At 46.8% G+C, this 17772-nt stretch overlaps 1 protein-coding gene across 4 annotated transcripts in view; it reads left to right on the top strand.

The window, feature by feature from the left end:
• The window catches only part of cacna1db (calcium channel, voltage-dependent, L type, alpha 1D subunit, b), a 792002-nt gene that overhangs the window by 571562 nt on the left and 202668 nt on the right, over positions 1-17772 (top strand). For all 4 annotated transcript variants that reach the window (XM_086001660.1, XM_086001658.1, XM_086001657.1 and 1 more), the window contains 5 exons: positions 1774-1861; positions 1956-2063; positions 2160-2212; positions 5527-5673; positions 8520-8721. In XM_086001660.1, coding sequence (XP_085857786.1) covers positions 1774-1861; positions 1956-2063; positions 2160-2212; positions 5527-5673; positions 8520-8721 — 598 coding nt within the window. The remainder of the gene's footprint in view (positions 1-1773; positions 1862-1955; positions 2064-2159; positions 2213-5526; positions 5674-8519; positions 8722-17772) is intronic.

Below are 17772 nucleotides of genomic sequence, written 5' to 3'. Positions count from 1 at the left end.
TAAGTTTCAATGAGATCCCTTTTCATTCTTCTAAACTCCAGCAAATATAAGCCCAATCGACCCAATCTCCCCTCATACGTCATTCCTGCCATCCCAGGTATCAGTCTGGTGAATCTTCGCTGCACTCCCTCCATGGCAAGAACATCCTTCCTCAGATAAGGCGACCAAAACTGCACACAATACTCAAGGTGTGGTCTCACCAAGGCCCTGTACAACTGCAGCAAGACATCCTTGTTCCTGTACTCGAATCCATTTGCCGCCTTAACCGCCTGCTGCACCTGCATGCTTACCTTCAGCGACTGGTGCACAAGGACACCCAGGTCTCGTTGCACTTCCCCTTTTCCCAATCTATTGCCATTCAGATAATAATCTGCCTTCCTGTTTTTGCCACCAAAGTGGATAACCTCGCATTTATCCACATTATACTGCCTCTGCCCTACATCTGCCCAATCACCCAAACTGTCCAAATCATACTGGAGTTTCTCGGCATCCTCCTCACAGCACACACGCCCACCCAGCTTTGTGTCGTCTGCAAACTTGGAGATATTACATCTAGTTCCCTCATCTAGATCATTAATATATATTGTGAATAACTGGGGTCCTAGCACCGATCCCTGCGGTACCCCACTAGTCACTGCCTGCCACTCGGAAAAAGAGCCGTTTATTCCAACTCTTGCTTCCTGTCTGCCAGCCAGTTCTCTATCCAAGTCAGTACCTTGCCCCCAATCCCATGTGCTTTAACTTTACACGCTAATCTCTTATGCGGGACCTTATCAAAAGCCTCCTGAAAGTCCAAATACACCACATCCACTGGTTCTCCCTTATCCATTCTACAAGTTACATCCTCAAAAAACTCCAGTAGATTAGTCAAGCACAATTTACCTTTTGTAAATCCATGTTGACTTTGTCCGATCCTGTCACTGTTTTCCAAGTGTTCTGCTATTACATCTTTTATAATGGACTCTAGCATTTCCCCACTACCGATGTCAGGCTTACCGGTCTATAATTCCCCGTTTTCTCTCTACCATCTTTTTTGAATAGTGGGTAACATTAGCTACCCTCCAATCCATGGGAACTGTTCCAGAATCTATAGAATTTTGGAAGATGACCAGCAATGCATCTACTATTTCTAGGGCCACTTCCTTAAGTACCCTAGGATGTAGATTATCAGGTCCTGGGGATTTATCGGCCTTCAGTCCCGTCAATTTCCTTAACACCATTTCCCTACAAATACTGATTTCATTCAGTTCCTCCCTCTCATTAGACCCTATGTTCCCCGACATCTGGGAGGTTATTTGTGTCCTCCTTTGTGAAGACAGAACCAAAATATGTATTTAATTGGTTTGGCATTTCTTTGTTCCCCATTATAAATTCCCCTGATTCTGACTGCAAGGGACCTACACTTGACTTCACCAATCTTTTTCTCTTTACATATCTATAGAAGCTTTTACAGTCAGTTTTTATGTTCCCTGAAAGCTTACTCTCATACTCTATTTTCCCCCTCTTAATTAATCCCTTTGTCCTCCTTTGCTGAATCCTAAATTGCTCCCAATCCTCAGGTTTGCTGCTTGCAAATATGAAGACATCTTCATGGAAACATTAACAATCCATAGTGACCAGAGGATTCTTACCCAATATCTTTTACCAGTTTCTAAAAATCTAGCAAAAAAGAAAGAAATAACTTGCATTTATATAATGTCTTAACACATCTTCAGGACCTCCCAAAGTGCTTTATAAAAGAGTGAAAATGAATGGTTGCTTGTTTCCACACAGATCTAGTGCTATTTCAGTAGTGAAGATTCTTCGTGTCTTAAGGGTGTTAAGACCTCTTCGAGCAATCAACAGGGCGAAGGGACTCAAGGTTTAATTTGACTATTTTCCATGTATCTAATTTCTTATCATGGCAATTTAAAAACTGTAACTTTTTTGTTCACACTTCTTTTTTCACCTTACAGCATGTTGTTCAATGTGTGTTCGTTGCTATTAGAACCATTGGTAACATCATGATTGTTACAACTCTGCTACAATTCATGTTTGCTTGTATTGGGGTTCAGCTGTTCAAGGTAAATGATGATCATACTTTATTTAAATTTTTCTTTAAATTCAGACTGAAGTTAAAACTGTTCTAGCCTAAGATGAAATGTCTTCTAATTTTTCAGGGCAAATTCTACCGCTGTACAGATGAAGCAAAACAATTGCCAGAAGAGTGCAAGTAAGAAACATACAGAACTAGTATGCTTGTGATGAACATTTTTGATTTTGACACAGTGATTTACTTCAGTCTATAGATTATTGACGTACTATAAAAACTTTAACCTTTGTTATTTTTTGTAAAGGTATGAAATCCTGCTTTTTTTTTACGAATTCCACATTCTCACCAATCTCTGGGTAAAGAAGTTTCTTCTGAATTCCCTATTTGATTTCTTGGTGACTATCTTATATTGATGGCTTCTAGTTTTGCTCTTCCCCACAAGTGGAAACACTCACTCTGTGTCTACTCTATCAAAATCTTTCATAATTTTATGGTCTCTATTAGGTCACCCCTTAGCCTTCTCTTTTCAAGAGAAAAGAGACCCAGCCTGTTCATCCTTTCCTGATACGTATAACCTTGATATCATCCTTGTAAATATTTTTTGCACCCTCTCCAGTGCCTCTATATCCTTTTTATAATATGTGACCATTACTGTACTCACAAGTGTGGTCTAACCAAGGTTCATTACAACTTGAGCATAACTTCTCTATTTTTCAATTCTATCCCTCTAGAAATAAACCCTAGTGCTTGGTTTACTTTTTTATGGCCTTATTAACCTGTGTTGCTACTTTTAGCTATTTGTGTATTTGTACTCCCAGATCCCTTTGCTCTTCTACCCTATTTAGATTCATATTTTCTAAGTAATATGTGACCTCCTTATTTTTATTATCAAAATGTAATACCTCACACTTATTGTGTTGAAATTCATTTGCCAATTATATGTCCATTCTGCAAGTTTGCTAATGTCTTCTTGTAATTTGTTGCATTCCTCCTCAGTATTGACTATCTACCCCAATTTAGTGTCATCTGCAAATTTAGAAATTGTGTTTTTGATTACAAAGTCTATGGGCTGGACTTTTCCAAACTCGGCGGGTCCGGGGCAGGTGACATCCTTGGCGTGTGGGGACCCCACATCTGTGTCGATCCTGGCCACAAACAAGATATTCCGTTGATGGGGCTTGTTAAGCCCACCCTGCGAGTTTCCCGGAAAATTAATAGGAAGTGGATCTGATGACATCATTTAATGATGCGTCATCAGCCGGTTTCCTTAAAGGGACCATGTCCACAATCATTTTGACAGTTGTGCAGTCAGTGTTCTACAGCATTGAGGTGCTGCAAACACTGACAAATTCTGCACAAAGGTGCATGGCTGCACCCAGGCTCTCCCATGACTCCCTCCATATGCTTATGGAGGGAGTGACAGCACGCAGGAAGGTTCTCTTCCCTTCCAATGGGCGGAAGACACCTCCCCAGGAGACCAACGCAGCCTGGTTGCACATTTCACAGGAGGGCACAAGCAGGGATGTCGTCAGGAGGACCAGGCTGCAGTGGCGCAAACCTTTCAATGATCTCAGTAGATTACAAAACATTACTGCAAAGCCACACTCAAACTCACCCTGCTGTAGCACTCATCACATCCCCATCACTCTGCCTTTCCTACCTTACTCCTGCACATCCTTACTCACACCAACTTACCTTGCACCTCCACCCATCCCTCTCTATATACATTATCACTTCCGCATCTCAGTAGCCACCCCTCACACGCCCCCCACCCTTGTCCAATCATACCAACTAACAACACACAAGGGTAGGCACTTGGGTGTTATCGCCATTGTTCATGTAAAGTTTCTGTCAGTGTGTTGTCAAACAATTAAATCTTTATTTTCAACACTTTACCTTCTTGGACAGATCTGTGTGCACTGTTGGAAGTGGCTTAGTGAGTTGCAATGAATGGTGAGACATAACGGTACCCCGCGCCCCCCCCCCCCCACAATGGCGATGAGTGTGAAAGGAATGGCTTGGACATTGTAAGGATGCTTTATGGTGCTGGTGTGGGGTGTTGCCAACCTGGCGCATCATGTGTCAGCCAGGGTGTACAGCATCAACTAAAGTAAATCTGGCCGTGGTGAGGCCATCCCTGGCCTCCCAGGCAGCAGTGTGCTCGGGTGCTGATGCCCTGTGTCCTGTGCAGCATCAGGTGATTGCAGAGCAGGTTAATGTTGTTGTTGGTGCTGCTGGTGTGCCTGTTGGTGTTGGGGCTGATCGTGGTAGAATTCTGAGGACCAAAGTGAGATGTTTTCAAAGGCACCGATGCTGATGGAATAGCTGGCAGCTGAAGTTGAGATGACAGAAGCGATCTGTCAATAGTGAGAGAGGTTGCTCCAAGGAGGTGACACTGGATAGAGAGTTTGCTACAAACAGTTCAAACCTCCATAAAGCTGAAAAGTGTCTTCCAAGTCCTGAAGGCTCCAACCTCTAAGATTGGAAAGTGACCAGCTGTGAAATGGTAGGTCTTATGCCACTTTTGCAGCTGCCACCTATTCACAGAAATGGAGAGTTGTTTAACACCCGACATACTTACCTGGCATGATCCCCGAGCGACGTGAACCTCATGGAAAACTTGGAAAAATGGTTTGTACCTGGTTAAATTGCTTTAAACACACTCGTAACGATCTGAATTGCCTGACCCGCCACTTAGTGCCGGGTCTGCAAATCGCAGGCAGAGCCGGCACCAGGGAAACGCACAAGGAGGCAGGTTCAGAATGGGATATCGCCCTGCTGTCAATCTTTTTGATTTTGACAGGGGACTCGCCTCCGAACCAGCCCTCTGAGTGCCGGCAAAATTCCGGCCTAAATTGTTAATATAAGTTGTGAACAACAGTGGTCCCGGCCCTGATCCTTATGGGACCCCACTTTCCACCTTTTGCCGCTCTGAATAGCTACCCTTTATCCCTACTCTCTTCTTTCTGTTTTTCAGCCAGCTATCCATTCTGCTACTTTTCTCCTGACTCTGCATGCTCTGACCTATTCATTAATCTATTATGTGGCACCTTATCAAAGGCCTTTTGGAAATCTAGATTCTACAGTTCTCTTAGACAAGTACTACCTGCGACTGGGTGGGTGACCCATTCCCAGCCCCATTAATGTTACTCTGAGACAGTTGGTAAAAGAACAGTGACTTTCCCTTTAGATTTTCACTGTCTCCTTGGAGAGGCCACTGCTTGGCACTTTCCCACAGGTTGTAATGGTACTCACCAGCATGGAGATCAAAGTGGCAGTCCAGTACTGTTATGTTGGTGTGCCACCACCCCAATGTGCTGCCATTTTAGTTCATTTTGACTGGAAAGTTTGACTTTATTTTAGTTAAGTTTGTGGGAAATCCATTTGGACTCCGATGCACCATCATTGCGTCTAAGCAGTGTTAAATTTCAATGATAACATGTAGTGAATGAATTAAAGAAAATAAACATTTAAGTTTTTTTCCTTTTATATAGGGGAACTTACATTCTTTATAAAGATGGTGAAGTAGATCATCCCGTCATTCGTGATCGAGTTTGGCACAACAGTGATTACAACTTTGACAATGTCCTTGCAGCTATGATGGCATTGTTTACAGTATCAACCTTTGAAGGCTGGCCAGCGTAAGCATATGTCTCCATTTTGCCAGCCAATGCTAAGAGCTAATATTGAAAACTAGTCCTGCAGGGATCTGTGTTGGGGCCTCAACTATTCACAGTATTTATTAATGACTTAGATGATGGCATAGAAAGTCATATATCCAAATTTGCCGACGACACAAAGATAGGCGGCATTGTAGACATAGAAGATAGGAGCAGTAGGCCATTCGGCCCCTCGAACCTGCTCCACCATTTAATGAGATCATGGCTGATCATCCAAATTCAGTACCCTGTCCCTGCTTTCTCCCCATATCCCTTGATCCCTTTAGCCTTAAGAAATATATCTAACTCCTTCTTAAATATATTAAATGAATTGGCCTCAACTCCCTTTTGTAGCAGAGAATTCCACAGGTTCACCACTCTCTGGGTGAAGAAATTCCTCCTCATCTCCATCCTAAATGGCTTACCCCTTATCTTTAGACTGTGAGCCCTGGTTCTGGACTCCCCCGCCATTGGGAACATCCTTCCTGCATCTAGTCTGTCTAATCCTGTTAGAATTTTATAAGTTTCAATGAGATCCCCTCTCATTCTTCTAAACTCCAGCGAATATAAGCCCAATCGACCCAATCTCTCCTCATACGTCATTCCTGCCATCCCAGGTATCAGTCTGGTGAATCTTCGCTGCACTCCCTTCATGGCAAGAACATCCTTCCTCAGATAAGGTGACCAAAACTGCACACAATACTCAAGGTGTGGTCTCACCAAGGCCCTGTACAACTGCAGCAAGACATCCTCTCGCTATGAAGGCCAACATACCATTTGCCTTCTTAACCGCCTGCTGCACCTGCATGCTTACCTTCAGCGACTGGTGCACAAGGACACCCAGGTCTCGTTGCACTTCCCCTTCTCCCAATCTATTGCCGTTCAGATAATAATCTGCCTTCCTGTTTTTGCCACCAAAGTGGATAACCTCGCATTTATCCACATTATACTGCATCTGGCCAATCACCCAACCTGTCCAAATCATATTGGAGTTTCTCTGCATCCTCCTCACAGCACACATGCCCCCCCCCCCCAGCTTTGTGTTGTCTGCAAACTTGGAGATATTACATCTAGTTCCCTCGTCTAGATCATTAATATATATTGTGAATAGCTGGGGTGTAGATGAAATCATTACATTATAAAGGGATAGTGATAGATTAAGCGAATGGGCAAAATTGTGGCAAATGGATTTCAATGTAGGCAAATGTGAGGTCATACACTTTGGCCCTAAAAAGGATAGAACAGAGTACTTTCTAAATGGTGAAAAGCTAAAAACAGTGGATGTCCAAAGAGACTTGGGGGTCCAGGTACATAGATCATTAAAATATCATGAACAGGTACAGAAAATAATCAAAAAGGCTAACAGAATGCTGGCCTTAATATCTAGAGGACTAGAATACAAGGGGGTAGAAATTATGCTGCAGCTATACAAAACCCTGGTTAGACCACACCTGGAGTACTGTGAGCAGTTCTGGGCACCATACCTTAGGAAGGATATATTGGCCTTGGAGGGAGTGCAACATAGGTTTACCAGAATGATACCGGGACTTTAAGGGTTAAGTTACGAGGAGAGATTACACAAATTAGGGTTGTATTCCCTAGAATTTAGAAGGTTATGGGATGATCTGATCGAAGTTTTCAAGATATTAAGGGGAACAGATAGGTTAGATAGAGAGAAAGTATTTCCGCTGGTTGGGGATTCTAGGACTAGGGGGCATAGTTTAAAAATTAGAGCCAGACCTTTCGGGAGTGAAATTAGGAAAGGTGGTAGAAGTTTGGAACTCTCTTCCGCAAACAGCAATTGATGCTAAATCAATTACTAATTTTAAATCTGAGATTGATAGCTTTTTGTTAATCAAAGGTATTAAGGGATATGGGCCAAAGGCCAATGGAGATAGGTCGCAGATCAGCCATGATCTCATTGAATGGCAGAACAGGCTCGAAGGGTTGAATGGCCTACTCTTGTTCCTGTGTTCTTATGAAATGTTTTCGGAATGACCTTATGTTTGACACATGCAATTTTATTCGGATCAGCAAAGATTGTTACATTTCACCACATAGGTGTAGTACTAAAGAAAGCCTTTTTATGGTTCATTTTCATTACAACTGTACTATTGGTGTGATGCAGAGGACAGAGTCTTACTCCACTTTGGTCCAGAGTCAGTTCGGTTCTTAACACTCCATTTACATTGTACAAATTTAACGTTGATGTGAAGCTGAAACCACTTAGCACCAACACTTGTTGTGTAAATGCATCTCTAATCATGTGAAATAGAATGTACTTAACGGCTCAAAAAGGTGGACTATGCAGATATAAATTTAAACTCTTTGGAAAAGAACTGCTTTGATTGCTATGTGTAGTGACATTGTAAAGGCATTCAAAATGAAGCTTATTTACATCATCATGCATCATGGCCACCAAAGTTGTCCGTCTTGTACATTTATAGTTGTCATCTAGTGGTAATATTCTGTCACATCAACTTTGTCTTGTAGTCAATGATGGTGTTATTTTTGTGTTTTATTCATCAGTAATGCATTTAGTTGTTTTTGTCTTAGTAAGCATTAAGTAGTTCATCAATAACCTATTAGCTTTTACTAATATTCTAAAATAAACGATACTATTGCAAATTGGTATGGTTTTATCTGACAGCTAATACTATACTCTAAACGATATATTTGGGTACCTGCTTTAATAAATAGATATGATTAAAAATATGATAAATTTGAACATGAGCTGTAAATTATGGCAAAGGTAATCACATTGATAATTACAAGCTCTCTTCTTCGGGTTAAAGAGATTGATGCCATTATTTTTTACTCTTTTACAGATTGCTGTACAAAGCCATAGACTCAAATGGAGAAAATATTGGTCCCATCTACAACAATCGTGTGGAGATTTCTATATTCTTTATCATCTACATCATTATCATTGCTTTCTTCATGATGAATATCTTTGTAGGTTTTGTGATTGTCACATTCCAGGAGCAGGGAGAACTGGAGTATAAAAACTGCGAGTTGGACAAAAATCAGGTTAGAAATCACATAAAATAACAGTTTTACCATTTGTATCTAATTGATGCACACTGATGTAGCACACTAGAACTTCACATCATTGTACCACATCTTACTGTCTGCAATGAGGGTGCATTTCAACTGCAAGTTTAGTGTTGGTGTGAAGTGATTTCTACTTTGCAGCAATGCTAAACTCATAGGGGGAGATATTCGGTTGGTAGCGCCACCGATTAATGCCTAAAGAGGCCGAGAAGTGGGGCGCTAGCCAATTTCCGGGCGGGCGCAGGGTGCCTAACGCCTCGCCCCATATTGCCCATGCATTTAGCGCCGGCGCAAACTCGTAGCGCCCGCCCATGGGCGCAGGCAGATTATGATGTAATTTCAGTGTGCAACGCCTTTTGTGCACCCCGGATCGGAAATTCAGTGGCGCCCCCCTCCGTAGCGCCTGGCGCTATTAGTGACAGCTTACAGGGAACCTTACCCAATCGCTCTCGGTCTGGGTGGTCGTTATTTAAAGGGGACTGGTGTGGTTTAAAAATGGCAGCCATTTCTGGAGCACAACTTCTTCCTGAGTTACAAAGAGTTGCTGAGCTGCACACAGAGAGCCTTTTGACCACTGAGCCCACGCAAGCAGAGGAACTTCAGCCTTCTGACCATCGCCTTGCTGCTGGTGAGCTTTTACAAAGGGGACACTTCCTGTGCGTGCTTATTATGGGGGCTGCATTGGAGGGGAACATCCTGCTGCAGCATCATCTAGAAAGGGTACTGAGACGCAGGGAGAGGGGGCCGGCCATGGCCTGATGGAGGAGGGCCAACAGACGTCGCCACACCAGACCTTACGCTGCCAGGGTTTTCTGACAGCAGTTTTCCTACATGAACATGTCGGAGGAGCAGTGTCTCAGAAGACTGCGCTTTAGAAAGGAGGTCGTGAGTGAGCTGTGCCACCTGCTTCGGACAGATCTGCAGCCTCAGATAAGGTGCAGGACATCTCTGCCAGTGGCTGTGAAGATGACTGTTGCCCTGAACTTCTACGCGACCGGCTCTTTCCAGTCCGCATCTGGGGACATAGCCAGCATCTCACAGTTCGCGGTGCATTGCTGCATCCGTCAAGTGACTGATGCCCTGTTTCAAAGGAGGTGGCAGTACATCTCCTTCCCAATGACCCCGGACAAGCAGCGGGAGCGCGCAGAGGACTTCGCAGCAATAGCGGATTTCCCCATGGTGCAGGGTGCCATTGACTGCACGCACGTGGCTTTGCGGGCACCTGTTTTCAATCCGGAGGGGTTCCGCAACCGCAAGGGGTTCCATTCCTTGAATGTACAGCTGGTCTGTGATCACCGGCAGCTGATCCTCGCAGTCAATCCGCAGTTTCCAGGCAGCAGCCACGACGCCTTCATCCTGCGCCAGACTTCTGTTGCTGACCTTTTCGAGGCCCCGGCTCACCCAGAAGGCTGGCTTCTTGGGGACAAGGGCTATCCTCTGTACCCGTGGCTGATGACCCCACTCCGGATTGCCAGAACCCCTGCTGAGGAAAACTTCAATGCGAGCCATCTGGTGACGAGGAACATTGTCGAACACACAATCGGCGTCGTGAAGCAGCGGTTCCGCTGCCTCGACCATTCCGGGGGAGCTCTGCAGTATTCACCCGAGCGAGTCTTGCACTTTGTCGTTGTTTGCTGCATGCTCCATAACCTCGCCATCCTACGTTCCCAGCCAATGCCAGCAGACATTGACGCACCAGCAGAGGAGGAGGAGGAGGAGCAGGAGGAGGAGGAGGACCAAGATGGGAGGGAGGGACTTTCTGGAAGGGCCGTGCGTCAGAGGCTCATCAGAAGTCGCTTCTAGGCCCCTTTGACGGAATGCTTGTGGCCATTCCAGGAGCAGGATTGGAGCCGCCCTCATACCCACAAGCCAGTGAGGGGCAAAAAACATGTAAAAACCAGACTTGGCCTTTGCAAATGAATAAAGTGTTTTAATACAAAGAAATTGCTTCATTTCAACATGAAAAAGGAATAACAACAGAAAGCTTAAAAAACACAGACACATAATTGGCTCTCCCTCCCGTGAGACTGTCCAAAACATGAGGTTCTCTCATGGCATCCTCTATGGCGTTGATTCGACCTCAACAGAGGCTTCATCCCCCCCCCTTTACTCTTTGCCCCCAGATGGGGATCTCGGTCTCTTGCGGCTCTGGCCCCTTCCCTCCCTGCAGCTCCTCCTTAATGTGACCCCAGTGGCTGCAGCAAGGCTGGGGGAGGCCTGCTGACTGTCCCTGAGCGCAGATGCCCCTGAGGTGCGACCTGGACGACCTCTGCGCCTAGAGGGCCCAGCTGCTGACTGCTCCACCTGTGCATGGGTGGAAGCAGTCTGTCCTGCAGGTGGTGGCAGCTGCAGTGGGGAAGTGCCAGTGGTGGCAGCAGGAATGCTGTCATCTTGAGAGAGGACAGCACCTCCCTGCTCCAGCAACACACTGGCACTCCCACGGGGCAGCGCTTCAGCATCCGGAGCAATCTGCTGGAGCACAGATTGCTGGCCTGCTGTGGTGCCCTGAGGGCCCTGGGTAATCCTGTCTGAGCCATCGAGGGTGGCAGCAGTCACTGGTCGCCTGGCCTTACTCTGCGAATGCAGGACACCAGCGAGTGATTGCGTGGCAGCACTCAGCGCTTGCGTTGCAGGTGCCAGTGCTTCGGCGAAGTCCACCGCACTCCGGGCCTGTGCTGCGCCGATGTCTTGGACACTCCGCGCCAGTGTCCCGATGGTTTCATACAACCTTCCCACTGCAGCCATGAGCTCAGTGTTCCTCCCGCCAGCCTGGGCGCTCATTTCTCTGAGGGCACGCACCTCCTCTACGCTCTGTGCAGCAGCACTGGCAGCCTGACTCGCCCTCCGGGGAGACGGCACCCGAGCTTCCCTCACCCCCCTGCGTTGCTGCAGCCCGCTGGTGCCAAGAACTGCCTCCTCCTCAGAGCTGGTCCCCCCGCCCCCCTCCAGGGAAGTAGTGCCCCCAGTCTGGCGTTGGGCTCGCTCGCCTGAGGTTGGTTGGGATGGTCCGGCATCCTCCTGGTCGTCGCCTCCAGAGTCACTCAGAGTGGCAGCTTGAGGGCCTGCAGCCTCACCTGGTGATTCACCATCTGAAAGCAGGGAGGTACAGGAGTGGCTTTAGCGTGAGGACAGGGTAGCAGCGAGGGAGGCATAAGTGCTGCAATGTACTGTAGTGGCTCGGCAGTGGAGAATCATGCTGGTGGGGGGAGCAATTGGTAGGAGAGAGATCAAAAAGGTGAGAGCCTTACCATTGCTGTCCACTCTGGGGTCGGCAGCTCCAGAGGCGACTGGTCCAGTCAGCCGGTGTCCCACTATCCTCTGCACTCTCAGCTCTAACTCGCTTAGGTTCTGCAGGTGAGGCGGGCCTCCACCGGTGGCCAGCTGCTCCCGGCGGTTCCTCGCCAGCTTCGCCTGCAGGAGAAAGAACGGGAAGTGTTGAAGCATTATGCAATGAGCTTCCATTACATGCCCCCCATGGTAGATTAGCCCTTACATTGTGCAATGAGCTGACATTACATGCCCCCCATGGTAGATTAGCCCTTTCATTATGCATTGAGCTGAATGTGCGTGTGTGTTTCCTGGAAGGGCCATGGGTGCAGGCAGACAGATGGCCTTTGGGGGTTCGGGCACCCTCCAGCCATTAAATCAGGTGCAGATGGAGGGATGAGGATGATCATGGAAAAGGCACTCACCCTGACGACCCAAGTGAGGTCGTTGAACTTTTTCCGGCACTGTACGGCGCTCCTGGCCACCACACTTCTGCAGGTCACTCTGGTGGCCACATCCCTCCATGCTCGCCGATAATCTGCATGTTGAGCCCTCCTCCCATCCTCAGGGTAGAGAATATCACGCCTGCGGTCCACAGCGCCTACCAAAGCTTCAAGGGCCTCCTCGGTGAAGCGCTCTGCCCTCTGTCTCGCCCTCTCCGTGTTTTGACAGGATGGAGCGCCTCAGGTAAGTTAGCGCCGAATTTAAGGCGTGCCAGGAAGTGCTGGGTCTAGTGATCCTACTCGACCCGCCCCTTTAAGAGCTGGCCGGCGCCAGTGTGTCTCGGGGTCAGTGATTATTGAAAGCACCTGCGCTGCGCCCCGCCGCCGCTAAATTGGGTTGCGCCCCCGGGATAGCGCCTTAAGAGCCTCGTGCACCGCCTGATTTAGCGCCGCAATCACCCTCAGGGGCGCAACGACCCAATATAGCGCCAGGTGGCGCTAAATCGCAACTGGCGCTAGGCTTTGCGCTTCGCCAGATCTAGCGCCCCAAACGGAGCTATACCCAATTTCTCCCCCATAGTGTTAGTCCATAATCAGGGCTCAATCTAGAGTTGCTAACTCTGGTTGGACTTATTCCTGGAGGTTTGATCATATGACATTTGATCACATTATAATCGATCATATGATATTTGATCATGTAACATCCGATCATGTGACACTTGCCTACAGTTTGCAAATGTGATTATATTTAACTTATAAAGGTTGAGTCCCTGTAATTGAGTGTCTTTGCTCGTGGTTTACATGTTCCGTGAACTGGGAGGTTGCCCATGTGCAGGCAAAGAAAGTACTCCAGTGCAAACCACAGGTGCAAAACTCTACTTTTCTCCCAGGTTGTTAGCAGCAGTGGCTGGGAGATTCATCTTCCATCCCTGGAGACTCCCAGGTGGAAGGGTTGGCAATCCTGATGCAACCACTAGCTCTCCCCAAAAGATTTGTAGTAAGGAAATAATCCCTAATCGAAGGTTATGGCTCAGGCTTCCAAGCATCTGATACATGGCTCCTCGTAAAACTGATGCCCCATGTTAGAGGTAGCACCAACAGCCTCTGCACAAGGAGGTCAAATGTAACTAAACTAAGAATGTTTTTTCAAAGATATTACAGACATAGTTGACATCGGAAATGCATTCAATACTATACTCAGATTTTAGAAAGCTTTTGACAAGGTTTAATATTGATGATTAATGGCTGAAATAATGAGTCACAGCTGAGGGGTTAAAATGTGGTGCTGGATTGATATTTGATTTAAAAACAAGAAACGGGGTGTAAGTAGGGTATCTCAGAAATCAGTTTCAGGATCCTTCTATTTTTAATTTAGATCAGTGGCAGGAACACTGGGATACTGGTATTGTAAGCAAAATATCCAAGTTTACTGTTGGTCCTAAAACAGTATACAGACCAAAAATACCAGTATACAGAATAAAAATAACTCCAGTCAAGTGAAGTATTGCACCAGATAGTCATTGCTGTTATCTTTGACTTTGTGGCCTGGGGCATACACTCCAGTCTGCAAACTGGAAATGTCCATGAAAAAAAAGAATTTAAGTGGACCTCTGTCATCATTTCTCCTTTATGTAACCAGGATCCATTTGTGTGCCTGATGTGAGTCTAGGGTTTCTTACTACAATTAGTATTGATCATACCCAATGGGGAATGTGTAACACACTCATCACCAAGTATACCTGTGAGTGGCCAACTCTGAAATATTACAATAGTTACTCGAAAGTTAATAATATGGTTGTATAGTCAGTCGTACTGTTGGTGGTGAAACATGGAGTGCAGTGATTGTAGTTCTTGGCAATGATCCCCTCATGCCAGGTTTATGGTTTATGCCATGCTGTTAAGATTTGGCAGAGCGTGTAAGCCAGGTAATTCACCCAGGAGGAGAGGGGGGAAATGGGGGTGGGAGGTAGTTCACCCAGCTGCTCTTGCACTTCAGTGAGCAACTCTAAAAAGACACTGCCAGAATCCTGGGAACAATGCATTGCCCAGCCTTTAAGCCAAGGGAAGATTCATAGCATATGGGAAATTTAATTAACTACTTTATTGGCATGAGAATTCAAATGAAATTATCTGATTTAAATCACATTTAAATCACGCGTGTTAGGATGCATGCCTTATCATGTCTGAACACCAGTGTCTCAGGAGACTCAGGATGTTACGTCAGGTGGTGGCAGACATCTGTAGCCTCCTAGAAGAAGACCTGCTGCCTCCTGGTCCTGCTGGCCATGCGTTACCAGTGGCTCCCAAAGTCACCACCGCCCTCAACTTTTTTGCCTCCAGTTCCTTCCAGGGCTCTGCCACAGACATATCCAGGATCTCCCAGTTGGCCTCCCACAAATGCAGGTGACTGATGGCTTCTTTGTCAGGGCTGGTAATTATGTCATCTTTGCCAGTGATGATGTCAGTCAGAATGAGTGGGTGCTCGGCTATGCGGCTCTGGTTGGCTTCCCACAGGTGCAGGGCGCCATCAACTGCACACATGTGGCAATCTAGGCATCCCCAGAACAAACAGAATTATTCATCAACCACAAGGGTTTCCACTCCATCAGTGTGAAGCTGGTGTGCAACCACAGAAAGATGTTTATGCAGGTATGCACAAGATTCCCAGGCAGCTGCTGTGATGCTTTCATCCTGTGGCAGTCCTAGCTCCCTGATCTCCTCAGACCTAGAAGCTGACTTAAGGGGTGGCTGCTAGGCGACAAGGGATACCCACTGCAAACTTAGCTTATGACACCCAACAGAAACCCGACCACTGAAGCCCAACATCGCTACAATGACTGCCAAATCACCACCAGATGTGTGACTGAACAGGCCATTGCGCTTCAGATGCCTGGACAGAACTGGAGGTGCGCTTCAGTACACACCAGCCAGGGTCTCCGGAATGGTCATGATTTGCTGTGCTCTGCAGAACATAGCACTACAGCGAGGCTTGGATCCACAGAAGGAACAAGGCGAAGAGCTTTGATCCTCCTTGGACAATTCGGAACAGGAGGAGGAGGAGGGTGATGAGGGCAATGCACCCCAGCTGCTCACATGGGTGCCTGGGATGCCAGGGATTCCCTTAGTAATGCAAGGTTCACTTAGGCTGCACTAGTGGACCCATGTCACAAGGAAATGCAAATGCCACTCTTCCTGCTATTCCCCCCCCTCCCCCCATCACCAGTGCCACAGACACAAAGCAGTCCTGCAACCAACCAGCCACCCCTTCAACAACCCCCCATTGGTCCCCATAAGAACATAAGAAGTAGGAGCAGGAGTAGGCCATACAGCCCCTCGGGCCTGCTCCGCCATTCAATAGGATCATGGCTGATCCGAATCTAGACTCACGTCCACTTCCCTGCCCTCTCCCGTAACCCCTAATTCCCTTATCTGCTAGGAAACTGTCTATCTCCGTTTTAAATTTATTTAATGTTGCAGCTTCCGCAGCTCTCTGGGGTAGCAAATTCCATAGATTTACTACCCTCTGAGTGAAGAAGTTTCTCCTCATCTCAGTTTTGAAAGGGCAGCCCCTTATTCTAAGATTATGCCCCCTAGTTCTAGTCTCACCCATCAGTGGAAACATCCTCACCGCATCCACCCGATCAAGCCCCCTCACAATCTTATATGTTTCGATAAGATCGCCTCTCATTCTTCTGAACTCCAATGAGTAGAGGCCCAACCTACTCAACCTTTCCTCATACGTCAACCCCCTCATCTCCGGAATCAACCGAGTGAACCTTCTCTGAACCGCCTCGAGAGCAAGTATATCTTTTCTTAAATATGGAAACCAAAACTGCACGCAGTATTCCAGGTGTGGCCTCACCAATACCCTGTATAACTGCAGCAAGACTTCCCTGTTTTTATACTCCATCCCCCTTGCAATAAAAACCAAGATTCCATTGGCCTTCCTGATCACCTGCTGCACCTGCATACTAACTTTTTGTGTTTCATGCACCAGGACCCCCCATGAATTTATGTCCTCACATCCTCATCAAACAACTTAGAAGGCCACTTACCACCCAGTACTCAAAAATGGACAAGACAGGAAAGTGGTGAAAAAGAATAACGTTTATGTGATGTAAATAACGAACAGAAACTTATCAAAATAACATTTTCTCAGACACCTATGTGCATACCCTTGTGCAACTACAAATCCTAACACTTCCTTTTTCAGCTACTCCTACATGGTGCAACTTGTGTGGTTTCAGCAGAGGTAGAGGCAGGCTGCTCAGATCCTTGCTCTAATTGTTGAGATGCTCTTGGCTGATGTCCTCTGGATTTTGGAGCCTGTGAGGGCCCCACCAAAGACTGCTCCACCTGCACCTGTGCAGAGCAGACTCAGCCATTGGGAGATGAATGTAAGAAATCACACAGCACCAGGTTATAGTCCAACAGTTTTATTTGAAATCACAAGCTTTCAGAGCGCTGCTCCTTCATCAGCAGCGCTCCGAAAGCTTGTGATTTCAAATAAAACTGTTGGACTATAACCTGGTGTTGTGTGATTTCTTACATTTGTCCACCCCAGTCCAACACCGGCATCTCCACACCATTGGGAGATGAGGCAGCATGTGGGATACTGACTGAGAGGTGGGCTGTGGGTGAGAAGTGGAAGCACTTTGAGTGGTGTTTATGACCCCTTTCGCCATCATCCCTCTCGTGGCCCAGCCGCACTTCCCTGCTACCACTGTGCTGGAGAACACTTTGGTGCAGATTAGTCCAGCCCTGTAAGGCCAAGGCTAAAGTATTTGTCAACCTATTTAAGGTGGCAGACATGTTGGCATCCAGAGTCTGTACGGTGGTGTTGAAGGCATGCATTAACTCATTTGATTGGAGCTTATGACGGCCCATGGCACTGGCCACTCTATCCATGGAAGAAAACATCACCTCATTGGCCTGCTACATCAGCCCCCTCATGCTTGAGGTGGAGTCCTCCAATCCCTCTGCAATCATAGTGAGTCCACTTTGAAGGCCTGTTAGTGCATCACACATTGTCTGCTGCTGCTCAATGATTCTCCTCTTCATCAATGGCCCCCGAGGTACAACATCTGTGTCAAGCTGAGCAGAGCTTGGAGAGTGCTGTGCACTCCGATGTGGGCTCTCTACTGCTGTCCCTGTCGCCACCATCTGCTCTTGCTGACTTATGAAGTGCGAGTCACCAGGTGAAAGCCCAATTATCTGTCTTGCTATTCCCACTGAAGTGTGACTGAGTTGCTGCATTGTCTGCATGAGTCCTCATGAAGGACTCAGCTCCTCTGAGGACCCGTTGCCCGCCACATCC

Source organism: Somniosus microcephalus, chromosome 11 (assembly GCF_052327205.1).
Source record: "Somniosus microcephalus isolate GS21.2 chromosome 11, FLI_Smic_1.0, whole genome shotgun sequence".
In the NCBI taxonomy this organism is placed as follows: domain Eukaryota; kingdom Metazoa; phylum Chordata; class Chondrichthyes; order Squaliformes; family Somniosidae; genus Somniosus; species Somniosus microcephalus.
The sequence above is the reverse complement of the archived record's forward strand: the minus strand, read 5'-3'. Positions and strand labels throughout refer to the sequence as shown.